The sequence below is a fragment of the Diabrotica virgifera genome, chromosome 1, assembly GCF_917563875.1.
Source record: "Diabrotica virgifera virgifera chromosome 1, PGI_DIABVI_V3a".
Taxonomy (NCBI): Eukaryota; Metazoa; Arthropoda; class Insecta; order Coleoptera; family Chrysomelidae; genus Diabrotica; species Diabrotica virgifera.
Window position 1 is genome coordinate 253948189 of NC_065443.1, and position 27503 is coordinate 253975691.

Below are 27503 nucleotides of genomic sequence, written 5' to 3' on the forward strand. Positions count from 1 at the left end.
ATGAAAATCACAACAGAAACAGAGATGCACAAAATCCTCCGACTAGGAATACGAACGAACAAAGGGACGGTAGAAACAATCAGAATTTCCAACGACAAAATAGAAGGGAGATGAATCATGTAACAATAGAAAACGAGGAAGAAGATATATGCAATGAATCCAGACAGGATTTTCAATAAAGCATCCACTGAACAAACATAAACAACTCTCCGGTATATTTTGTCATCCGAGAGAGTTTATACAGTTGGCGGGAAATGAAAGACAAAGTTCTAATTCCAATTTAATATTCTTAGATGCATTTATAAAACATAAAGCGATTAAAATTTTGATTGATTCTGGATCGGAGATATCGTTAATCAATAAGAAACTAGTAAAAGAATTAAATTTGGACAGATTTGTGTACAAAATTCCTAGGGTTGTTTTAGTGGGTGCAAACAACAAAAAATTGACGACAGTAAATGAAGGTTTGGGAGTGCGGATCAGAGTGGGAGACAAATACTATATTATGCAATGTGTGGTGATCGAAGATTTAAACCATGATATGATAGCGGGAATTGATGAATTGAGTGAAAAACACATCACCATAAATTTTTCGGAGAATAAACTGGAAATCAGAGCAGAACCAGACAACATAGAAGAAGAAACGGAAATAGAGAGGAAAATAATTGTTGAAAAGATAAATGAACAGGAAAAACATAAAGAAATCAATATGACTGTAGAGGAAAAACCGAAAGTACAAGAAAAAAATCAACCAGAAAAAAAAAAAGAAGGAAGAAAAAGAAGAAGAGTTCAAAAAGAAAGAAGGAAAACACGGTGGATACAAGAGAAAGACAGGAAATCGAAGATACGGAAGAATTGTCGGCAATCGACGATAAAACAGAAAGGAAGCAGGAAGAAAAGGAAGTTCTCATAAGAGAAATGAAAGCAGTAGAAACATGGTGCTCGGGATACCAAATGGAAATTGAAGATAAAAAAAAACAGAAGAAGAAATAAAGGATGAGGACAGAGAAGAAATGGCAATAATGGACGAGAATCCAGAATTTTATGAAGAAATATTATGGACAGTGAACACATGCGAACAAAATGAGGATGAAAGAAAATTAAAATGTGGAGAAAACATGGAAAAGGAAGTAGAGAAGATTCTAGAAAATTATGGAGATTTGATTAATGAAGAAAGCCGAGTGGCTAAAAATTATGAACATTCTTTTAAAGTTAAAAACTTAGAAAATTTTAAATCCAAGACTTATCCAATCCCGTATAAATACAGGCAAAGCGTCGGACAGGAAATTGAAAAAATGATCGAAGACAAGGTGATAGAAAGATGTGACTCTCCATATATCAACCCGATAGTATGCGTTAAAAAATCGAGTGGTGATTTGCGATTATGTTTAGATGCAAGAAACATTAATTCACACACAATCGCGCAATACGAAGCGCCTTTGAACATCGAAGCCATATTTGGACGAATCACAGGGTCACACATTTTTTCCAAAATCGATTTGAAACATAGTTTTTGGTTAATACATTTGGCAGAGAAATGTCGAAATTATACCGCTTTTTCGATCGACGGAGTGGTATACCGATTTAGGGTGGTACCATTTGGCCTACAGAGTGCATGCGCTGCTTTGGTTCGCGCATTGAACACAATCTTAAATAGGCATGAAGAATTTGTTGTACATTACATAGATGATTTATTAATTTTCTCACCGGATATAACAAGCCATCTACGACATATTCACACTGTGCTAGAAGAACTGGATCAAGCGGGATTGAAATTAAATATTCAAAAGTGTCAGTTTTTCCAAAAGGAAATACTGTATTTAGGATTCAAATTAGACACAAAAGGGATTAGTCTTGCAGAAGATAGAATCGAAATTATAAATAACTACGCTAGGCCAACCAATTTAAAAACATTGCGGGGATTTTTGGGAATGGTAAACTATTTCAAAAAACTAATACCAGACATCAGCACAAAAGAAATACCGTTGATAGCATTACTTAAGAAAAATGTTAGGTGGAAATGGGGAACGGAACAAGAAATGGCTTTCAAAAATTTAAAAGGAGCTTTCTCCACAGCTGTAAGAGTACACCACCCAAGATATGATCAACCTTTCATTCTCCGGACCGATGCTTCCATAACAAAATTCGCAGGGGTGTTATCACAGATCCAAGACGATGTAGAGGTGCCAATCTGTTTTGTCTCCCGTGTAACCAAAACATATGAGAGAAAGTACAGCGTTACTGAATTAGAGTTCGCCAGTGTGTTATTTTGTGTAAATAAATTACGGTTTTACCTACTAGGGGCAAAATTCACCGTTGAAACAGACCATGCAGCTTTGGTACATATAATGAAAAATAGGCTGGTAAATAATAGAATTCATAGGGGCATTCTTTTACTTCAAGAGTATGATTTTGAATTTAAATATATCAAAGGAACTGACAATATCTTGGCTGATGCGTTGACGAGAGATGAACAATTCCGCAAAGAGGACCACAAAACTCTCCACGTTGGCATGAACATAATGAGAGAAGAAGCAGGCTTATTTTCTTTGGCTCAGATCAGGGAAAATCAGGAACAACTGGATGAAAGAGAAAAGCAAAGGGCCGAACAAGAAGATAACTTATATTTTAAGAGGGTCGATGGTAAAGAACTATATGTAATCACGGAACAGATGGCAAAAGAAGTTTTAGCAAAATTACACTGTGACAACGGACACATTGGAAGCAGGAAGGTGTGGCTTATGTTCAGGGAGAACTACATTTGTCGACAGGACTATACAATAGCCAAAGAGATGACTCGAAATTGCGAGACATGCCAAAAGTGTAAAAGTAAGAATTTCAAAAACGAAAACATCACAAAAAACGTCATAGCTCGGAAGAAACTGGATATTGTCGCCATTGATATGTTGAGCGATTTAATAACAACAACACAGAGGAATAAACACATATTAGTTATGGTGGATGTTTTCTCAAAGTATTTAAAACTGTACCCATGTAGAACCACGAAAGGAGCTGAAATACTTCGGAAGATAGACGATTTTATCGAAACAGTGGGAAGACCAGACAATATTTTGTTGGACAATGCGACATACTTTAGGAATGACCGTTTTAAAGGGGAATTAAGAGAGAGAGGCATAAATACAAAATTTGTAAGCATCCGACATCCACAGAGCAACCCATCAGAGCGTTTTATACAAGAAGTCACAAAATTTCTAAGAATTGCTGCGGAAGAACATCATCGACATTGGGACAGAAAAGTGTTTGAAATAGAGACGTATTTGAACTGTGCACCAAATAAGGTTACCAAGGAGACGCCTTTATATGTAATGAAAGGAACAATGCCTACGAGACCGTGGGAAGACACCGCCCCCAGACAATACGAAGAAGTGATCGAGGTGGTTCAACGAAGATTGAGACGAAGTGGAGAGAAATATCTCCAAAGGCAAGAGAGGACCCGAAGAAGAAGGCCGGTTACATTCCAGAAAGGGGATAAAGTTTTAGTGAGGGCACTGAGGGTGTCCAATTTACAAAATGGTATTTGTGCTAAATTGATGCCGGTATTTGAAGGTCCATATAGGGTCAATACGGAAAATGGGGTAAATAGTTATGAATTAGCGCATATAGAGACAGGCAAGATACGGGGTATTTTTAACATTCACGACATTTATAAGTATCATGAGTAGAGTTTGGTAACATAATGGAATAATTTGATCCTAAAAAAAAACTTGTGTCATTTAAATAAATAACAAAATTTTTTCGGCAAATCAAATGGCGGGGAGTTGTTAAGATATGTAAAATTTGAATTAATATGGTTTCGATCTTAATATTTTAGAAAAGTTAAAACATATAATAAAAATATACCAAAATTCATTTCGAAGAAATGAAAGTCAATTATCTTTGGATGGCCGTAGGTAAACAAAATTTAAATAGGGATTAAGTATTTTCTTTGTACAGTTAGTATGATAAGAAAGTGGTTATGTGTTTGGACAATGAGACCGGGTTTCCCAAATGGACTTTTGCGGCGAGGGAATAATTGTATTTAGAAATTTAAATAAATGTAATCTTTGTTTAGATATTAAGAAAGGAAAAAAAAACCGATTGGCATGTAATTAGTTTTAGGAAATTTCTAATGGTAGGGAAAATTGGTGTTTGTTATCTGAAAGGTAGATGGGGATAAAATTGAGGAACTCGGATTGGTGAAGAAGGAAAAAGGAGGGGCTAGGTATGAAGAATGGGAGTTTAGCGAAATGTTAGAGGGTGGAAGAAGAGTCAGTTGTTAAATGATCGTTAAGTCGACTAATGGTGATCTCTAAGAGTCTCCTGAAGTAGTAAGGCAGATAAGTGAATAGTTGTGAGTTTGTTGAAATAAGTGTCCTGACGGAAGCTCATCACGTAAAGCATTGTAAGTTATATTGTTCTACTTATATTCCAAGAGTCACCGTTGCATGCCGGAACGAGAAATAGATTCAGTTTATCGAGAGGAGAAAAGGCTAGCATTGTTTTTTGAAAGATACGTGCATCTGTAGGGGGTCATTAATGACAATAGGCTTGCAATAATTTGTTGCGAGATTGCTGACTACATAGGGGGCTGCTAAGAGTAAATTGTAGGCGACCAGAGACAAGAATTTGGACAACTCATCATCCGAGAGACAGTTTTATTTTTTTTGTAGAATTATTCATAACGCAAATTTCAATAAGTACTTTAGATAGTGGTAGGGTTATTTCAATAATCAGAATAGGAGATATTATTTTTAGAGGATATTTTGAGGGTGAATTTATTTCAATAGATGCTTTTGTACCATATATGTGTTTTATTCCGTTAATCTTTGACCTTATTTATCATATGTAAAGCAAAGGAGATATTGAAGCACGAGAATATAAAACCCTGAGATTAGAGCATTAAATAGTGTGATTAAATCATAAGTGCATCATTAAAATTAAATTTAATTAATTAGTTAATTATCTAATCAAGTGCTTTGAGCACACCGATCTTTGAATATCACAATAATATATATATATATATATATATATATATATATATATATATATATATATATATATATATACGAATTTCACTATTTTTGGGTATAGAAGTCAAACTGGGGCCTTAAAGTACACTATTATCTATTATTCGGAAATTATAAAGTACACTATTATTCGGAAATAAACATTTCCGAAAGCTTGAATATTGGATAATAGTGTACTTTAAGGCCCCAGTTTGACTTCTATACCCAAAAATAGTGAAATTCGTATTTCCTAATAAGTCAATTAAGATACTATTTGTATATATATATATATATATATATATATATATATATATATATATATATATATATATATATATATATATATATATATTGTTATCATCTGCTTCTTATTAATTTTATATTAATTATTATTTATTTGATTAATTATTTAATTGTCGCAAATCATACATAAAAATGAATAAAAAATCACAGGCTGCCTTTTTATAATATTAAAAAAAATCTAAATTATCTTACGTTATACTTATCTTCTCTCGTGGTTTCAGTATCTCTTAGTTGATCCTAATCGGGGTAAAATAGGAAAAAGAAATAAAGCAAAAATATAAAATAAACATACAGAATTGTCTTTTATTTATCAAAATCAATACTCTGAAATCTATCAAATCTAAAACCTGTGGACATAGATGTCCGAATGAAATTTTTACCACTTAAATTTATTCTAATAAAAAAAACAATTTATCAGTTTGTTCCCGATGACTTTGGTACACCAAAATAAACAAAACCAAATTATGTATTCGCAAGATTAGCTATACTTCCTATTTACTTTTTGAAATATTGGAATTTTAATTCCTACGCTTTTTACTCAAAATTTTAGTTTCCGAACATAAAAATATCTTTCACATAAGTTGACTGACCTTTTGCTTCACTCACTCTGATGTCTTCTCGTGACCCAAAACAGCTCTCCCTCGTTGACTATGTTAAAAGCTACTCATCAAAGCCCTCTCCGTTCTTCAGCTTCAAAACTATCAGCATACCAGCACCAATTCTCCAACGAGCCAAAGCCTCTTTTGACCAGTACTCGATTCACACAAACTCCAAAAATTCTCTGCTCTCCTTCTCACAATAATACAGAACCAAAGAGGTATTTCGTCTCAATTTGATCTGTTTCTCGTTCCACTTTTCAACACTATTCTCCACTATCAAAACAACCACTGGTACTTGCTAACTATCTATCCACGAAAACGTCGAACTGCTCCTCAGCGATGCCAATAACATAATGCCTTCTTTTTCAAACTCACTCAATCATTCAAACCACTTTTCCCCTTCCAAATTGCCAAGAATCCCAAAAATTTCTCTTTTCCATTCGACAAACAAACAGTCATTTTCAAAATTATTCCGACCATCCTAATTACTTTCGGGGAACCCTACAACATTTACTCGGGTTGAAACAAAGATATTAAAATTCCAAACTTTCTTTTAAACCATTTTTCTAGAAAATGATAATTACCTCTACCTGTAGATTCTATAGTTCCCGTAATAAACAATCTTTTAACATTTTAAAACTAAATACATCGTCCTTTTCACTTTAATTACTCACAAAAGTCTTTAATGGTTCATCGGAAAGCTCATTAAAAGAGAAATATACTTACATCCAAACTAAATTCTAATAAATATTTACAGATCAATATACAGGGTGTATTAAATTTATGTGCCCTCGTTATTTAAAAAAATTTTAATATAATTTTCATTTTGCCTTTGATTGATAAATTGAAAACACAATAATATATATATATATATATATATATATATATATATATATATATATATATATATATATATATATATATATATATCAAGCAGTGATTCTTGAGTATTTTATATTATATATATTCTAAAACACAATAATATATATATATATATATATATATATATATATATATATATATATATATATATTTATATATATTAGTGTTATCTACTTCTTTTCTGAGTATGGGGGACCATTTTCATTGCCATTTTACCGCGGTGGACAGGCGAGAAGTGAGAGGCTCTTAGATCTCCGTCAGCCTTCTTTGCTCCAGCAATTCGTTGGTTTGGAAATTTTAGAAACCACGAAGGTGTTACCAGAAAACTTGGCCCCAATAAAGTTTTGTTTTTGATATTATTTAATTATTTTATTAAAGCAAAACTTTTGCTTGTTTTTAGCAGATGTCGCTACGACACCCACATCATCATGTTATTTCGCTGTGAATCGATACCAGCAGCCCGAATTTTAGTGTGTTCAGATGTAATTAAATATGCACTCTCTGATGATAACCTAATAAGGTTTGAAACCGATTATGGTGATTTTAGTGCTCTCTGAACAAACTAAAATATAAGACGGCTCTTGTTTCGTTTTACAACGAAATGATTATTTATTCTATTTATTATTTTTTCTTCAATCTTCATTCTAATGTATTTCAGATATATCCTCATTTATTTTTTGTATATCCCCCGTATTTAAACTCAACAACTAGATTAATCCATCGCCATATATAAAATGTAATGTTCGACTCTAAATCCATACAAACTATTTGTTAGTTGGCTAGTTGGCAACTATTGACTACTCTATCACATCAGTTTGGTTTCAATGAAAGTGGAATGTTTTTTTATAATATATATTTTTTCTACGACCGTTTAATAATATACTCATTATTCGCTATTTTTGAATAGATAGTAACACCCATTACTTTACCCGTGAGTAATAATTCATTACGCACGGGCTGAAGTTACTCGCGGGTCATTACTGACGGGTTGAAGTTAGATTCAAGTGGTGCATGGCACTTTTAATATACCTATTAGCAAATAAAATTACTTAAACTTGTTTATTTAATAAAATAGTCATTGTAATTTATATGAACAATTAAATTTGAAATATGTTTAAAAGATTTTTAACTTTAACAATGGGTTAGTATATTTTTTACGTTTAAATTTCAACATTTGACATTTTAAGATTGGCGTTATTAAAAGGTAAACAATAAACAATCGGTATTAATTTCGTAAAAGGACTTACGTATATGAAATTCATATCAATGAATTTTGTTTTACTTACTGCTCATTGTACAATAGATTTTAATTGAGAGCACACGTTCTTTTTCATGTAATTGCCTTAAAATATGTCTTATTTTTAGAAGCCACCGCCATTCCATGACATAATGACAACTGTTTAATTGTTTTATAAGCTCAACGAGTGTAATTCTAACAGTGTTGCCATAGTTATATAAAATATATTTTCTTATGCAAAATAAAATATTTCGTTTTAAATAATGTTAGTGGTTGATAATTATATTTTTCTACTAATCGAAATAAAAAAAGGGCGTAGAAAAAGTATAGTATTCTACTGGCATGTAATGGCTATTACTCACTCGCTATGAATTACGACACTCGCCAACGGCTCGTGTCGCAAACTTCATCATCGTGAGTAATAGGCATCATTACATGCTCGTTGAATAATATACTATTATCTATTTAAAGTGCCATTTTGTCCATAAATTCATTTATATTATCTAAAAATATCATCTGTTTTTTTATCTAATTAAAATTTTTCATGTCCTTCGTGTTCGGGGATAACCCTAATGATAAAATATTTGTCAGTTGGCAACTTTGATCTGTCATGTCAAGTTTTACTTCAATACAGAAAGAGAACCTTTTTATTTATATCTATGATCTATTTAAACTGATGTTTTATTCCCAAAATTCATTTATATCGTTAAATTTAATCTTGGGTTAAGTTGACAATAATTAAGGTAGATAATTTCTTTATACTTAATATTTCACCAATATTCAGTGTATTTTTGATCATTTCTTATATTCTTATATCTTCAAAGAGGAATGTGAAGCCAAAAACCATATTAACTACATTCAACACAAGTTATCCAACTAATGAAGCCAACAATATAACGCAACAGTAATGTCATAAGTATTATTTTCACATTTTTGTAAATATTTAGGGAGGGTTTGCTTCTTTTTATTATTATTAATGTTATTTCCTTTTTAATGTATAATAAATATTATTAGTTAATATCCTCTTTAATTTGCCCCTGGCAAACTCATTTTTCAGTTTTTGAGTTTTGGAATTAAGATAAGACGTACCTACACTTCAGGGACTAGAACTGGTGGAAGCTAAAAAAGTGTGCTTCCAACTTTAGTTACAGTTTTATTGTTTCACATTGGTGTCCTCCATTCAGGCTCAGTCACTGAACAAAAAAGTATGTTTATTTACTTCTATGATGTAAAAAGAAGACTGAAATAAACTATAACATATGTATATGTTTAAAATACATTCAATTGGTAGTGAAATAAAACAAACATTAATTATAACTCACCAAGGAATAGTCAGTTCCAAAGTGCCAAGAAGTTTCTGGGACTCCGGTAAGCACGTTTCCACAAAGCCCTCTAACTGAATGTAAAGAACCCCCATCTCTTGCGCTGGTAGAATACTTTCAATGGTGGTTATTTGATCATGATATCTGGTACACAGCATTCTAAATGTCTCTAAATCTGGACAAAATTAAACAAAAGCATCAATATGTACAATGTACAAGTCAAATACAAGTATCAAAAATATGTTTTACTAAAGAGTTGTAGGCATTTAATAAGATCAGAAATAACCAAAATATTTAGGTAATAGCAAAAATATTATGAGAGCACATTTAGTTCTTATTTTACTCTTAATTACTTTTAACTTTGAAGTGGTCTACTACTTGTTAGAATTTGGAGACTATTTTCTTTTTACTACTTTCTCACTTGCTCTCTCTCTCTGTCTTTATCCCTCTACTTCTATTTTTCTCTGTAAACCTATCAGTAACAAAGTTAGAGATTACGCCCAAATCATAATAAATTGAGGCCTTCATTTGACACATACCTTGATCTTGACTTTGACCTTAGGTGACGACTATGTTTATTTTACTATACAAGTAATTTCTTCTTCTTATTCTTCTTTTTATGTAGACGTGACAGTTTTAACGACTGTTTTTTAACGTATCTCCACTAAGTTGTTCCCACTGATCGTCTTCCTATTGGGGAACCGTCTCTTGAAGTCTTTACTACTCTATTTATTGTCATTCGGCTTATGTGGTCGTTCTATTCTAGTCTTCCGTTTCTTATCCAGCTATTAATGTTCTCCACCTTGCATCTCCGTCGTATATCTGTACTTCTAGCTGTGTCTTATAGTGTCTTACCATCTATTTTTCGAAGGGTTTTCATCTCTGCTATTTCCAGCATTCTTTTTGTCCTCCCTGTGTGAGACCGTGTATCTGCCGCTTATGTTATTATTGGTCTAATGACTGTTTTGTAAATTCTGCCTTTTATTTCTTTTTCGATATTTTTATTTCTCCATATTGTTTCATTCAGGTAACTTGCGGCTCTGTTTGCTCTATTCACTTTCTAGCTTTTCGTAGCTAGATACCTAGAAACGGAAGTGAAAAATCAAGTGAATAAAGCAAACAAGTAAAGTATAACTACTAAATACAGATATAAAGATATAGAAGTACATAATAAAAATTGCACCTCGATTACGTTAATAGATAACAAAGTCAACTAAATCTGAATAGTGTATTTGGATCAGGGTTAGAGATGCATCAAGTCAAACTAGTTTGATTTTACTCAACAAACTTGACTTGACTTGAAAACCAAACTTATTTTGTAAAAAAAATTGAACTTGACTTGATTTCGATATCTTTAGGCTTGAGTTGAAATCAAACTTCTCAAACAGTTTGAAGTTTGAATATCATATTGCACAACTTATTTATTTCCAATTATTCTAATTGAGAGCGTACTGCCTTTTGTTTTAACTCGTTTGGACAGGTCTGAACCTGTACTCTGCTACTCCGCAAATTAGTTATAGTTCATATTTAGAAGTATATGCTTGGCTTGTTTGTTACGTTCGTTTTGAAGTGTGTGCTTTGTGCTATAATGTCTGAACCTGAACCTTTTTCAGCTCAGAATATGTACCAGAACAAAAAATTAAGTCTGATTTTGAAAGTATTCCCACTGCAAAAATTATGAGAAAAAAATCTGTAAAAAGATTGTTGGAGCAGACGATTGCAAAACAATTGGAAATTGCAGGAAGTGCATATTATGAAAAAATAAAGAACAGCGTTATAAAATGACAAATAGTGTAGCTAGTTCTTTAAAACGACATCTGATGCAAAGTCACAAAGAATTCATTCAACCTACTCTGGCAAAAATATGTTATAGTTTGTTGTTTCTTTATAAATTTTTGTTGAAGTAGATTAAATTACACTTGCTATGATAAAAAACCATCCAACGAATTTTTGTTGTAATCTAGTAACACTCAAAAATAAAAAATATAAACAAGTAAATTGGTTGACAGAATAGAATGCATACAATTATCACCGATTACCGATAAAACAAAAATTGCCAGCCAGCAATTTTACGCGTAATGAATAATGTTCTTGAATTTAAGACTCTATTTTGACTTGAATCGCTACCCGTATCAAGTTATTTTTATATGGGACACATTATATTTTAAATTTTGTTATCTTAACTGGCAACTAACATTTCTATCTCGACAAAAAAGTATATCTACTAAAAAAATATTTTTCCCATTCTTTCAAACTAGTTTGACAAACAGTTTGAATTTTCAAACCTGTAACCACTGACTAGGTTGACTTGACTTGAATTATTTGTCAGAAGGATTGACTTGAGTTTGACATGAAACTATGTCAAACTCAAGTCAATTTCAAGCACTCAAGTCAAACTTGTGCAACTCTTATCAGGGTCAAACACAGGCGCTAGTCATAAAAATAAAAAAATTAAAATCTAGCAATATTATATCCAAAATGGATTGACTGTGATTTAAAATTCGTGACTGGATCTAAACGGTTATGGTTGACTAATAGGATAATAGATGGGAACAACAGCTTGGTGTCGCTCACTTATTGATTTTTAACCTAATAAATAATTTGTATCACAAACTTCTAATAGACTCACCTCTTTCATTCTCAATATCTTTGTCCTTTACCAAAATATCGTCGGCGTAAAATTCGCGAATGCCTTGATATCTTCGAAGATAGGAAAATGCTGTGTCATAGTTTTTTCGAAAGTAATCTATGAGATCTGATTTCTTTTTGGCAAGATGTACGTCTTTGCTTAAGTAAAACTCTAAAGTAGGCCCCCAACCACATATTCTATCTTCAACTTTCTCATTTATTATAGGACTAAAAACAGAAGCAAAGTAAAAAAATGAAAAAAAAATATTGAAAATCCTTTATAAAAGGTATATAATTTTATTAAAATCCCTTTAAGGGCTACATTAAATCCAGAAAGTTTTCGACATAAAAATATCATCATCAGTGCTAGGACAGGTTAATAACATGCTGAACCACCAAAAATACCTGGTTATAAACCTTTAAATGGTATGAAAATGTGTTAAATTTACATTGGTTTTAAAATAAATAATTAATATAATAAATACATAAATTAATAAAATAATAAATTAACTAAAATAATTAATTAATTTATTAAAATTAATTAAAATAATTAATTTAATTAATTAAAATTAATTAAAATAATTAACAATATAAAAATACACTTTCAATTAATAATATGGTATAACTAGACCCAAACCCAGACATCCAAAGTGAAAGTTATCCTCCAACCCCAAATTATTCTATATGGTCCACATAATGTGGACGCTCAAAATAGTGTAACTTTTTACTGAACAATATGTGGACCATATAGAACAATTTGGTGTTGGAGGAAAACTTTTACTTTGGATGTCTGGGCTAGGCCTTTTTTTGTACCAATTATTTTATACTATCTCCGTAACTTTGGAACCGTTCATTTTAGAAGGATTATGCATACATCCTTTTTTATTTAAAATTTTATGTAGAACATTTTTGTATGGAAGGTTGTTCATGCTAAACCGCATAGTTTTAGAAATATTGACGAAAAACGTAAAAAACTACAAATTTACCGATTTCTCCCCCCTCTCCCCCCAAACCCGACGCTCAAAATGGTGTGACTTTTGTCTGAACATTATGTGGACCAACAATTTGGTGTTGGAGGATAACTTTCACTTTGGATGTCTGGGTTATGCCATTTTTTGGATCAATTGTATCATACTATTATAGGGTTTATACCTACTCAGATATTTTGGTGGCTTTAATAAAATTATATACCTTTTGTAAAAAAATTTCAATAACATTTTTGTGTTTAGTGGTAGGTATATAGCCAGCTACAAGAAAATTCTTTCCTTGTGGAATTGAAAAAAAGAGATAGATTAGAGTTAAAGTTTGTCATACTTACTTTGTAAAAGGATAATAATACGAATCTCCCACGAACGATTTGATCCCTTTGGTTTTTTCCTCCCATAAAGTTATCATTTGGTTAAACATATCCAAAGTTATATCTAGGGAAGGATCTAGAAGTAGTTCATCAGGTAGTACTTTTACATAAATAACAAACCACGGTAGCTACAACAAAAACGGAAGTTTGTAATTAATATTATATCAGGAATAATGCAAGGGTAGCAAATTCTTAAGAAATATAATAAATAAAGTCAAAGCACAGCATTGCAAGCGTCGTTAAGAGACTCGTGATATCAAGAACCTCGATCAGCGTCTGCACTGTGAGCGTCGCTGAGAGACTAGTACATGTTTGCGAGCAGAAAAATATAAAGGATCTAATTAAATAATAATGAAAAATATCACGGAATATAAGAATAATAAATAATCTGTATTATAAACAAGAAGCTGTCATAAGAATAAATAATTTAAACACCAATAAAATAAAAATTAAAAGAGGTGTTAGACAGGGCTGTGTCTTGTCGCCATCACTGTTTAATGCATACTCAGAAGAAATATTCAAAAAAGCATTAGAAGATAAAGTAGCAGACATAAAAATAAATGGCCTGCCCATAATATGTGAAATTAAATACGCTGATGACACAATACTAATAGCAGAAATTATTACAGATCTACAAATAATTTTAGATAAGGTTGTTGCAGCGAGTGAAGAATTTGGTCTGTCACTAAACATAAGGAAAACAAAATTCATGATTATATCAAAGAAAAATATTAGAAACATTAATCTACACGTAAATAATAAGACGATAGAACGAGTTCAGAATTATAACTATTTAAGTACAAACATTAGTGAAACAAATGATTATACCAAAGAAATCAGAATTAGAATAGAAAAGGCTACAAGTGCATTCACTAATATGAAATAAATATTATGTTGTAGAGACCTCAGCCTAAATCTTAGAAAGTGAGTACTAAAATGTTATGTATTTTCTGTTCTTTTGTTTGGTGTGGAGACATGGACTCTTAATAAACAATGTCTCAATAGATTGGAAGCATTTGAAATGTGGCCATATCGAAGAATGCTGAGAATCTCCTGGACAGACAGGATAACCAATGAGGAAGTACTAACAAGAATACAGAACAGCAGGGAGATACTGGATTCCATCAAAATAAGAAAACTTCAATACTTGTGTCATATAACACGTGGTGACAGATATAAACTCCTAAAATTAATAATGCAGGGAAAGATTCAAGGAAGGTAAGAATTCATGCAGCATAGGTAAGAGAAAAATGTCCTGGGTGAGAAATCTCAGAGAATGGTTTGGATGCAGCTCAACTGAACTCTTTCAGGCTGTAGTGTCAAAAGTTAGAATAACAATGAATATTGTTAACCTTCCTCGCGGAGATGGCACGTAAAGAAGAAGAAAAATGATAGCAATCGGCCAATTCTTGATGAAATACGAAAGGATCCTAATGTTTAAAGGAGAAGGTATAAAAATATGTACAGTAGACAAACAGAACATAGTAGATTAGAAATTAAGAAAAGTTATAATTATTAGGTAATGAATTTCTCATTTTATCTACAGAAGAAGATGCAGGAATAAATGGAGTTTATTAAGGAAATACTAATTCTGGAACGGATTACAGAGATAGATGTTGAAGAATATGTGAAGAGATTCGACAAATGCAAAAGAAGAAAGAACGCCTGATTGGTGGTTCCCCCGGTTGAACCATGCACATTGCTGCAAATATAGCAACTCAACTCCACAGCATATCGCCTTTAACAATTGAATTGGGTCTTTAGAAAATTGTCATAAACATTTACCTAAATACGTATTTCACACTCAAACATTTCGGTACACTCAGCAACAGGTTACACACCATTCGAATTGGTACTCGGAAAAACCTGTACACTCGGAAAAAATGTACAGAACCTATATATAAATTGAACTACCTTACAACTTTGACGATTTGCCTTTGGAACCAAAATACAAACTACAAGTAGCCACTAAAGATGCAACAGCAATACATGATTGTCAAAAGCAACACAAAATTAGCGTTTTCAAATTAAAATGGTCACGGCATCCATATAAATCTGTATGCAAGAAGATACAAATAAGTACGAATTTTAATAAAATTTTTAAAATCTGCATTACGCCTAACTAATAGTCTCACCTTTGGAGTATCATCAGTTCTCGGCAATGTTAATGCCATCGGTTCAAAATTGTCCAGTTGTTCCTCTGTAGGCAAAAACTGAGTATGGGCATCCAAAACTTTCAAAAGAGCGTTCAAAGAATTTGTAATCAACTGATGTAACATATTTATAGTAATGTAGTCGGTTAATATGATAAAACTGAAACACAAGAATAAATTTAAAACGTTGAACACCGATATGTATGTGTAATTACCTGGAAAGACGTTCACAAAATTTCTTCTTAGCTGCCTGCTCGATGTAAGAAGCTTTATGAACTTTTCTTTTCCGTTCTGGAAGAAAGTAGATTTTTGTGGTTAAAAAAATATAATGACCGAGGAAAAAACATGTTTATTGACTGGACATGTCATAATTGCTGGTTGGTAAATTTAAAGGCTCAGTTACTAACTTTTAGAATTAACCTTGTGTAAATTGGTGTTTTATACTCCAGTAGGGTACTCGTTACGGGTGTTCATGCCAGTCGAGTTAATAGAATTATATTTTAGTGACGTCACGTTGCCTAGCAACCCTCGATTCTCCCATTATGAAATTCTATTTTGTAACGTCAGCAAAATATAATTCTATTTGGCGTGCTCTGGGCCCTATTTACTAGAACGAGTAGGTTCCGCCAGCAATACTTCTCCTACGCAATACTCGACTGTATGACTTACTAGCACCGTAGAAATCAGTTACATGCTTCTTACAGATGGTACCAGTGCTTAGTTGAGGTGATAAGAAGTCTCCGGAGGCGCGTCTACACGTTAAAAAACGATTTTAACGTGTAGACGCCACTATCTCTGTAAAACACTCGCCTCCAGTACTCACCCCAGTAAGTTGTACGAGTTGCTAGCGTCGTGTAACTGAGTCTTAATACCCTAGCATATATTAATGCCCGGTTTACATTATTCCGGTCCAGTAATCCAGCGAGTTATTCCAGTACAGTGCCGAACTGGATCATATCGTCCACATGATTCCAGTCAAAAGCTGTAAGATCAGTAACACTATAGTGAGAATGTTTTAATGCAATTGATGTAATGAAATGATGTAAACCTAACATATGCCCGGTTGACATTATTCCAGTCCAGTATTCCAGTCCAGTGCTGGACTAGATGATATCGTCTACACTATTCCAGTCATTTAAAAGTTATAAAAACGATTCCAGTTATTAAAAAGATCGGTAACACTATAGTAACAATGCTTTTAAGAAAGAAGTTTTGAACTTCTTTTAAAATCATTCAGTTAGTACTGTTAAAAGAAATAATTGATGTAATGGAAGAAGAACTAAAGAGAAAAAATATCAAATAATCCAGCACTGCATTGACAGTTCACACTATTCCATTGGCGCTGGAATGCGCGAGCTGGAATGAAAAATAGGCCGCCATTCCAGTCATCTGGACTGGATTGATCATTGGAAGTGTACATTCCAGTGCAGGTTCATAGTATTCCAGTGGCATTCCAACCCTTGACTGGAATGCTGTACTGGAATAATGCGAATCAGGCATACAAGTAGTACCTAGTGAGCAATATTAGTGTGACTGTAGTGATATCTTTAATCTTTTGCTATTTCTGTGCAGTATTCAAAGTTTACTTTTATTATTGATTTATAATAAAGTAAAATACCATTGTACCTTTTTGTGATTCTTCAGCAATAATTCTTTCATCAACCACAAAACCTCTAGCAAGAAGAGCCCCGTGGCAGGCGCTACTGATCACTTCTTTAGCAACCGTGTGGTATTCTTCGATTTTGATCATAATTTGATGAAATTTCTCCATCTAAAATACATAAAATATATGTAGTTGGAAAAACGTCCAAAGGTTACCCATATACAAAATAAAAATATACTGAAAGAAAAAGATATAGTTTGAATATAATTCATTTCGCCACTCCCCTGTTCAGATACGCATGGTTACTAAATTCTTCTTCTTCTTCTTAGACTTTCATCGTCCACGTTTTTAGGCCTCGCCCAACTCCTTCCATCGGTCTCTATCCTGAGCAACATATTTCCGGCTACTCTTTTAATATCATCAACCCACCTCATCTGTGGTCTTCCTCTTGGTCGTTTACTTTGGTAAGGTCTCCAATGTTGTATTGTTGCATTCCAACGTTGCTCTTTTTGTCTAGCAGTGTGGCCTGCGAAACTCCATTTAAGTTTGGCAACTTTTGCTGTTATGTCCTCGACTTTTGTTTTTGATCTTATCCAGTCGTTCCTCTCTTTATCTGACAGTTGTATAATATCTAACATTGCTTTTTCCATTGCTCTTTCTGTTGTAGCTAGTTTATTTATATTTGCCTTGGTTAGGGTCCAGGTTTGACATCCATATGTCAAGATAGGAAGAATGCACTGGTTGAACACTTTGCTCCTCAAGTGTCTGGTATAAATGGTCAGAATTTTTTTAAAGAAAAAAGTGGTACGCCACTGAGATATTTCAAACTAAAAATATTTTTGTATTCCAAGTTTAATTTATCAAAAAGAACCTTTCTTGTATTTTTTTCATATGGTGCACCGTTTTTATGTGAAAAAAATAAAACATATTCGCGCGTATTTTTCATTTTTTAATACATTATCAAGAACACTCCAATATAATAATACCAAAGTAGAACAATAACAGAAAATATTACTAAACATATTTTAACTAGGTGCAAAGCTACAACAAATGTTCAAAATTACCTCCTTTAAGGGTGACAGAATAATTTTATATTCACCATTGGCGCCCGTACAGGTAATGGTTTAAATTTTTTAAAGAAAAAAATAGTACGCCACTGAGATACGTCAAGTTAAAAATCATTTTTGAATTTCTCGTTCAATTTACGACACATAATCATTCTTGTCTTTGTTTCATATGCGGAGCCGTTTTTATACAAAAAAAATAAAACATCTTAACGCTTACAAATTATTCGAGGTAGATTCCATATGCATAGAAACTTATTTCAAATACTTTGTAAACGTTCAGATGTTTTATTTTTTTGCATAAAAACGGCGCCTCATATAAAAAAAGACAAGAACGATTTTTTGTCGTAAATTGAACTAGGAATTCAAAAATGATTTTTAATTTGACATGTCTCAGTAGCGTACTATTTTTTTCTTTAAAAAATTCAGGCCATTACCCATACGCGCGCCAATGGTGAATATAAAATTACTCTGTCATCTTTAAAGCAGGTAATTTTGAACATTTGTTGTAACCTTGCACATAGCTAAAATCTTTTTAGAAATATTTTCTGTTATTGTTTGGTATTATTATATTGGAGAGTTCTTGATAATGTGTTACGAAATGAAAAATACGCGCGAAGATGTTTTATTTTTTTGCATAAAAACGGTGCACCATATGTAAAAAAGACAAGAAAGGTTCTTTATCATAAATTAAACGTGAAATACAAAAATAATTTCTAATTTAAAATATCTCAGTGGCGTACTATTTTTTTCTTTAAAAAAATTCAGACCATTACCCATAGGCGCGCCAATGATGAATACAAAATTGTTATTTGTATATCAAAAAATGCGCAATAACTACCTCTTAAAACCCACCAAATTTAATTTCCGTAGCTCAAACGGTCTTGGAGTAATAAAAAAATTCGCAGTTTGAAATAAAAATTTCAACACCCCGTATATCGGAAACGAATCATTTGCGGACATACGTATATAGAACAAACTGTCATTATTTTTTCATGTAGAATTACCTCATAAAGTTTGTCATACTTATTTACTAACACCCTGTATATTCCTGGATATATTCCTGGACTTTGCTCTATATTCATGGACTTTTTCTATCTCACTGCCATTTATAGTTATACGTCTGGGGTCATCTGTGTTTGTCATTATATTTGTTTTTCTCATGTTGAGTTTTAGACCGACGTATTGAGAGCTTCCTGCGAGTTACTCCATCATAATTTGCAGTTCCTCGAATGAGCTCGCTATAATCACAATACTCGTCAGCGAATCTGAGGTGGTTTAGCTTCTTGCCATTAAAGTTAATGCCATAAACTATTAAGTGTAAAAATAATATTACTAACCTGATCTTCAACAAAATAAAACAACCAAGTATTTTCTATCTGCGATACGTCAGTAAAAGAAACATCTATCATTTTATAACACATATCCTGAACAGCTAACAATCCCTGTCTCAAAATCGGGTTCAAACTGAGCAGATTATCCTTCAGCATTCTTTTCGCGTTGTAGATTTTCTTGCGTTTTATTTTGGTTCGCCAAAAGTAGAACCCTTTCCACTTTCGGAAATACAGGAAGAGTTTAATTTCCATCAGACGGCAGTACATCTTATATTCGTTCTCCCATTTGTCCAGGGAAGTGAATATTGTTTCACTATTGACGTGCTGCATCACTCCCTTGGCACTCATGGTGAAGAAGTTTGATTTGTCTACTAGTTTGTATGGAACAACCCTAAAAATTATTAACAATTAAGGGGATGGGTACGTATTTTCGGCTGCAATGCTATTCATATGGGGATTCATTTTTTTCGAATCCTGAGAAAACTAATAAGAATTTTTGAAAAATTTAAACGCAGAATGAAAGATTATTGCCGAGGGCCGAAAGTCGCTGAAAACTTCTATAATGTTTATTTTAATAAGTTACAGGGGTGAAAACCTAATAGAAAATGTAGTGTGATTTTTAATTTCAAATATCTCATTCAAAAGAAACTTTTTATTTATTCTAAGGGACTTTCGGCCCTCGATAATAATTTAGTCTTTCATTCTGCGTTTAAATTTTTTAAAAACATTTATTAGTTTCTTCAGGATTCGAAAAAATGGACATCATGTCCGTGGTGATATTTTCCAAATCGAACATTCGCTATCTTTGTCATACAACACAATGAGTCAAATAGAATATGATGACAAGACAGTGACAGTTTTAAATATTTTAAATATTTGACCTGGCACCGGGAATATTTTGAGGTGTTGGTTAAATAATATTGATAATGTATTTGATAAATAATTGATTTAACACGTGAATAAAAAGTTATTTATTGTTTGTTATTTATGGAAGATCCAAGCAGAGAATACATCAGGATTATATTCTGTGATCCAAGTATTTTGGTTTTAAAGATCTTCAAAATAGCATAATAGCGAAGAAGCGTTCCATAGTAACAATATATTATTAAAAAATCACTTTAGTTTTTGTTGTACATATAAATTATTACAATCACTGAATACATAGTGAAAAAAATTAGCACATTTATTAACTGAATTAATAATTTGCAATTATACAAATAACAGTTATCCAAGAACATTAAAAAGCCATCTCTTTAAAGTTAATGATGCCATTGTCAAGTAGAATGACATTCTAATAATGTTTACATATCCATACCAGCGTGAATTTTACTACACATAATTTGCCGTGTAAAGACAGAAAAAGTAGGGATAGCCGTAAAATATTTGCGAATTATGTACCCATGGCCTTAAGAGTAAACAGTAGCGATAAACAGGTGGCAACAAAATATAACTTCGGGATATAGTATCATAAACTTTGGCAACAGTGGTAATCTTTGACATTATCTAAGATTAATATTTTGACAATATCATAGTCACGCTAAATGGAAGTAATAGAAAACGATTTTATTATTAATAGATATTTATAAAAATAAACCAAAATGGGTGAAATTTTTATGTTAAGATAGGTATTTAGAAAGGTATTTGCATGAAATATCTAATAATAAAACAATAATAAATAATCATTTTTTGTTGTGAAGCGAAAGAAATTTCGATTTTCGCATAATTTTGGCACGGTTTTTAATGAACTTTTTCTGGGAAGGTTTCACTTTATTTTTCGTTTGATTTATATACTTTTTCCATTTTGTTAAACTATTGATAATATTTTTAGAATAAAAAATCCTCCTAAAACTTTATATATTCGCATTAGAATTCGAAATATTTTTACGTAAAATATACTTACCTACCTACATAAAACTAAAACTCACAATTAACAACAATCTATTCTTTCAAAGAGGCCAACAACTTATACAACAACAACAAATATATAATAAATTAACTATCAATAAACACTACTTTCCTATGAAACAACAATAACGAATTCTTAAATTAACACACAACTGCACTGAACAGATATCGATAAAGATGACAGAACAGATTAGAGAAAATCTGACGTTTGTCAAAATGACAGTGATAATTTCTATATGTTGCCTAATTAGTTATTTAGTTATAATATGTTCGATTTCTTGTTAGAAATAAAAATTTTTAGTAGTTCCAAGATTACACAAAATCTAGGCATGGGATAAAAAAGTTTATTTGAAGAAAGTTTTTATTTCTTCTTAATAGCGGTACAGACTCCTTTTTTCAATATTTTATTTAGTTATAGAGTGATTTCCACGTACTAACATATTTCTGAAATTGGGCTCTGTACCGCCATTCTTTATTTTATTACGAATATGTGTGCCAAATATCTCGACAAAGTATTCAAAATTAGAGCCGCAATCTTGGAACGCGTTTGTTGTTACCTTTTGATCGCTACTGTAGCCTCTTAAGTAATTCTGTAATAATTAATTTTTAGTAGTTCCAAGATTACACAAAATCTAGGCATGGGATAAAAAAGTTTATTTGAAGAAAGTTTTTATTTCTTCTTAATAGCGGTACAGACTCCTTTTTTCAATATTTTATTTAGTTATAGAGTGATTTCCACGTACTAACATATTTCTGAAATTGGGCTCTGTACCGCCATTCTTTATTTTATTACGAATATGTGTGCCAAATATCTCGACAAAGTATTCAAAATTAGAGCCGCAATCTTGGAACGCGTTTGTTGTTACCTTTTGATCGCTACTGTAGCCTCTTAAGTAATTCTGTAATAATTAATTTTTAGTAGTTCCAAGATTACACAAAATCTAGGCATGGGATAAAAAAGTTTATTTGAAGAAAGTTTTTATTTCTTCTTAATAGCGGTACAGACTCCTTTTTTCAATATTTTATTTAGTTATAGAGTGATTTCCACGTACTAACATATTTCTGAAATTGGGCTCTGTACCGCCATTCTTTATTTTATTACGAATATGTGTGCCAAATATCTCGACAAAGTATTCAAAATTAGAGCCGCAATCTTGGAACGCGTTTGTTGTTACCTTTTGATCGCTACTGTAGCCTCTTAAGTAATTCTGTAATAATTAATTTTAAATAGAAGGTAGGTAAGTAGTAAGTAGGTTTAATAGGTATATTATAGTCTAGGCTGTATCGTCGCCCCCGTTAGGTAAATCATTCCTATTCAATTTTTTTGCACAAACTTACTCAAAAGAGGTCCTTATAACAAATCCACAGGGTGCCAGGCGGTACCGTGGTCGACAAATTGTTTAAACAATTTTTTTACCAAATTCAAATGCAAATATTGCATTGCTATTCTATCGCTCAATGATTCGACCAATTTTCGACTATAGTTGTCATTTATATGGGTCTGCGTCAACAGGATGTCTTAATGAAGTTGAAATCCAAAGGAATAAATGGTTACTTAAAATCTACTCCTATTACTATTATTGAGATTGAAGCTAAGGAACCACCACTTACTCTACGTAGACAGTTTTGTACAGATAAGTTTGTAGCTAGAGCTATCTCAAAAAACGTCAGCTACTTAAGGACTATTCGTAACTTGAATATATTAGATTTAAGCCACAAATATTGGTGTACTAAAAGAACCCCCATATACGTTGAAAGCTATAGGAAATTGACAATGTATAAAGACCAAATGCACAAAAATAAAATACCTCCAATTTACACTAAACCTCCTGAAACTCTCTTTTCCAAGGTAATACAAACAAATTACATGGATTCACACCCTCCAGGCAGTATTATCAACAAAATAATTAAAGACAGGTGGCCTATGTTTCAATATATTTTTACTGACGGCTCCAAAATTCAAAATAAAACCGGAAGTGCAATATATCACTGGAATTCTGAATACAAAGAATCATGCCGATTGCCTAATGAAGCTTCAATATATACTGCCGTATCAGCTTTATTACTTGCGTTAAAATATATAGGCTTTGTGGGTATGGACAATTATATCATTTTCACCGATTGTAGAAGTATTGTGGACAAACTCACTTCTATCCAATCGACAAAAAATCTAAACCACATTGAGGTAGAAATTAAGAGTCTATATTATGATATTACTTCCTCTGGTAGTTCAATTATTATTTGTTGGGTTAGAGGACATTCTGGAATATTTGGAAATGAAGAACAAGAAGTCGACAAATTAACTAAATCTGCAGCTTTAACCAAACGAAATATAAACAACATACTTCTACCAGTAACCGATATAGATAATATCAGTAAAAACCATTGCAAACAAAATTGGCAACATGTATATAACCAAAGTACAACGGGAATAAATTTTAGAAATTGCCAACCACTAATTCCCAATGAGAGATGGTTTAAACAAGAATCAAATAGGCTATTTATAAAAACAATAAACAGAATGAGGTCAAATCACGCACTAAGCCAGCATACAAACACAGCATAGGTATCAGTGATAACCCATATTGCGCCTGTGGTGGAATGGGAGATCTACAGCACCTCATATTGGAGTGTGGACAGTACAGACAAAATATTAAAGTAATGTATGAAAGTTAATTGATCTAAATTGTCCTTTACCTGTCAATTTAAACGAAATTCTTTTTCCAAAAAATAAGCAGACGTTACAATGTCTTTACGAATATGTAACGACCTGTAAATTTAAATTTTAAATAGGCTTAGATAATAAAAATTGTAAAAATATCACACAAAATTGAAAAATATATCCATAAATATATTATAACACCCTGTAAATTTAGATAATAAGTAGGCTTAGATATTAACTTAAAATTGTTATTGTAATACCATACAAAAAAAAAATAGTCTGGCTAATTGGCTATGTCAAAGCCATTAATAAAAAAAACAATTTGGATCACTTGGGTCATTCTGAGCAAAAAAGTTCTCTTGTGATTTTTCTCTAAAATTGATTGTTGTCGAGTTATATGCGATTTAAAATTAGAAAAATTCGAAAATGGCCATTTTCAAAGCTCAATAACTCAGTTAAAAATAATTATTATGAAAGTCAGAAAGTGGCCAAATGAAAGTTTAAAGCCCCCTCTACAATATCCTGAAGAAATTTATATCATTATTTTATTACTAAAGGCGAAATTACATGGTTCACTTTTGCCTTTCAATTTGGATGAAGCAAACAAAGTGATCCATGTAAATGTAAAAGTGAATCATTCAATGTCATTGAATATTGTCTTTCACTCGCATTGAAAGAATTGAACATGCTCAATATTTTCCCTTCTGGCGTTCAATCTTCAAGGCGGGTGAACGAAAAATGAACCTTAAATACAAGAAATGAACATTAAACGATTCACTTTTACACTCAGTCGTGCGCGCCACAGTTTCGAGAAACAGTCGTTTAACCGTATTTGAACGAAAAGTGTAATAATTTAAAATGCAAGATTTAAAATTTACCTACCTACTACAGTAGAACCTCGATAACTCGGATTAATCGGGACCGCGGCCGATCCGGGTTAGCCGGAGAATATGGTAAAAATTAATAAAATACGGTATACTTACAGATAACCTCCATTATAATTACAAAAACATGAAACACATCGTGGGTATACTGCAAAAACTGACCAAGTCAATTTTTATCGATTTTTAGTTTATGTGACCAAGTCACTCAAAAGTAGCAACCGAGTACCTGAAAAAATGCCTAAGGCAAAATTATAAGGTATGATCCTGCAACACACATAACATACAAATGTCTATGTTTGGGTATGCGTATCAATAGACTAAGAAATGAACATGTTGACTTGGTCACTTTTGCATGAAATATGATTGATATTGTTGTTCTGAAGCTATTTCCTTGTGGCATTTTTAAAATTACGTATTTTTTATGGGAAATAAGCCACAATTTTACTAAAAAATGAATTTATTAACGTTTCGAAGCCCAAATCGGGTTTCGTTGTCAAAATACAAAATACAATAGTATTTTGTGTTTTGACAACGAAACCCGATTTGGGCTTCGAAACGTTAATAAATTCATTTTTTAGTAAAATTGTGGCTTATTTCCCATAAAAAATACGTAATGATTGATATTTATTCATGTCAACATTGAACTGCGACAATTGGATACTATGACTTGGTCACTTTGATGTTTTAGTTTTACGTATACGTTGTATGTTTATTTGTTGAACGATCACGTGTTGGAAAAATAGATATTAATATCTTTCATTTTATCGTATAAAACAGCAATTTAAGTATTGTGCAGCATATTTTTTTAATCTGGGCATTCTTACATGGACGTAGATTACATGCACATTGCCCTAAAAAATGCTAAAAATAATGTTCCAGTACTATGCATGATTGGTTACACATTTTTAGACGGGCCGAAACAAAAAAAGTGATTCATATAATGTACAGGAATTAAGGTATAATGATTTTCTTGATATATGTAAATACCCTAGCTGCTAATATTCTTAAAAATAGAAGCACTGACCAAAACTAAAATCGTGTTAATTGGTTAAAAATTAAATGTATGCGATATGAAGCAGATAAACCGCAATATATATTGATTTAAGTACAACTATAGTGATCCAGAGTTTCTTATATTCAATGTAGTTGGACATACTAAACGAGTTATAAATCCTATAAAAGGGTAAATTGGGTATCAGTCAATACCATCAGAGTGGAAATATGTTGCTCCAGAGCCATCAGTATCGTCCGATTCGGATTCAGATTAGTTCAACTTCTCCTATTCGGATTCAGATTAATTCTAGTAGAGAAACTTTTACATTTTTGTTATTATTTTCCAATTTAAAAAATAAAGTAAATGTTTTTATTTGAAACTTCAGCCTTACACTGCAAATAAATAAAATCAGAAGTATTTTCTTTGCGTTTTATTATTGAGTAATAACAATCTTTTTGTGACCACGATTTAAATTTGAGCAAATTTCTACATCAAAAAGTGACCAAGTCAATTTTTTTTTCGAAAAACCAAAAGGTTATTGCGATTTTTAGAGCTATTTAGAATCACTAACTTCAACCATGTAATACCTGAAAAGAAAAAATACATATCCTTTTAAAATGATTTAAAAAAAAATTCAACAAAAATGACAGAATATTCAACATCGATTATCTCGAAACCATGATATTTGACTTGGTCAGTTTTTGCAGTATGCCCACGACATATGCACAGTACACATCTAAATTACGTATTAATTGTAGAGTGTAGAGTAGTTGTAGAGCAGTGGTGCTCAGACTTACACTGTATGGGATCTACCACATAAACTGCAAGCGTCCAGCGATCGACTGCTAGTACAAATAATTTGAAAATAAAAAAAAATATTTCACATTTCTGTTGTAACTACAGAGAGTTGTAATTAAAGATGTTTTTCATCTTAATTTTACTTGGATGAAGTGCATGGCACTTCATATCATCCACAAGTTAGCGCAGTCTCCACCTTTTCCATGTGTATTTTTCCGTGAATCGCGATCGACTTCAAAAACTTTGGCGATCGACCGGTCGATCGCGATCGACCGTTTGAGCACCGCTGTTGTAGAGTGTAGAGTATTGTTCATTTCTTAAAAAACTCAGTCATACTGTGAATGTACCGACACCATATTATGCTGCAATAAATTGATTTTAAAGATTCGCCTTTATCAATCCTACCTAATGCTTCTAGTTTCTTTCCCATTGTCACTACAACATTTTTACGTTTTGTTGCCATTACGTAGACAAAAAACACGCAAACACAATCTGAAGCACGATTACAGAACGGAAGTGAACAATACGACGCGACTGTACTACACACAATAGGGTCACAAGGAACAATGTTGTTATTTAAGAACAGACTAAGACCATTGTTTTAAAAAAGAATTTTTTAAATAGTCTTTTAGTCTATTCTAAACAACGCTCAGACAGTTTGACATAAATAAAGGAAAAGGAATACAGACATGTGCCTGTTCCTTCCGATAAGCCGAGACGGTCGCTCTGCCGCCGTGTGCCATGAATCATTTTTACTATCGTATAGTTCAAA

The 27503-nt window shown here is 32.2% G+C and overlaps 2 protein-coding genes across 2 annotated transcripts in view; one reads left to right on the forward strand and one right to left on the reverse strand.

The window, feature by feature from the left end:
* The window catches only part of LOC114334231 (dynein axonemal heavy chain 6), a 226424-nt gene that overhangs the window by 190893 nt on the left and 8028 nt on the right, over nucleotides 1-27503 (reverse strand). The window contains exons 3-9 of the mRNA XM_050663379.1: nucleotides 19495-19879; nucleotides 17114-17258; nucleotides 15703-15778; nucleotides 15470-15647; nucleotides 13296-13462; nucleotides 11979-12205; nucleotides 9350-9524 (exon numbers count right to left, since the gene is read on the reverse strand). Coding sequence (XP_050519336.1) covers nucleotides 9350-9524; nucleotides 11979-12205; nucleotides 13296-13462; nucleotides 15470-15647; nucleotides 15703-15778; nucleotides 17114-17258; nucleotides 19495-19879 — 1353 coding nt within the window. The remainder of the gene's footprint in view (nucleotides 1-9349; nucleotides 9525-11978; nucleotides 12206-13295; nucleotides 13463-15469; nucleotides 15648-15702; nucleotides 15779-17113; nucleotides 17259-19494; nucleotides 19880-27503) is intronic.
* The window catches only part of LOC114334230 (opsin, ultraviolet-sensitive-like), a 96531-nt gene continuing 92963 nt past the window's right edge, over nucleotides 23936-27503 (forward strand). The window contains exon 1 of the mRNA XM_050648930.1: nucleotides 23936-24051. The gene's annotated coding sequence lies outside the window, so the exon portion shown is untranslated. The remainder of the gene's footprint in view (nucleotides 24052-27503) is intronic.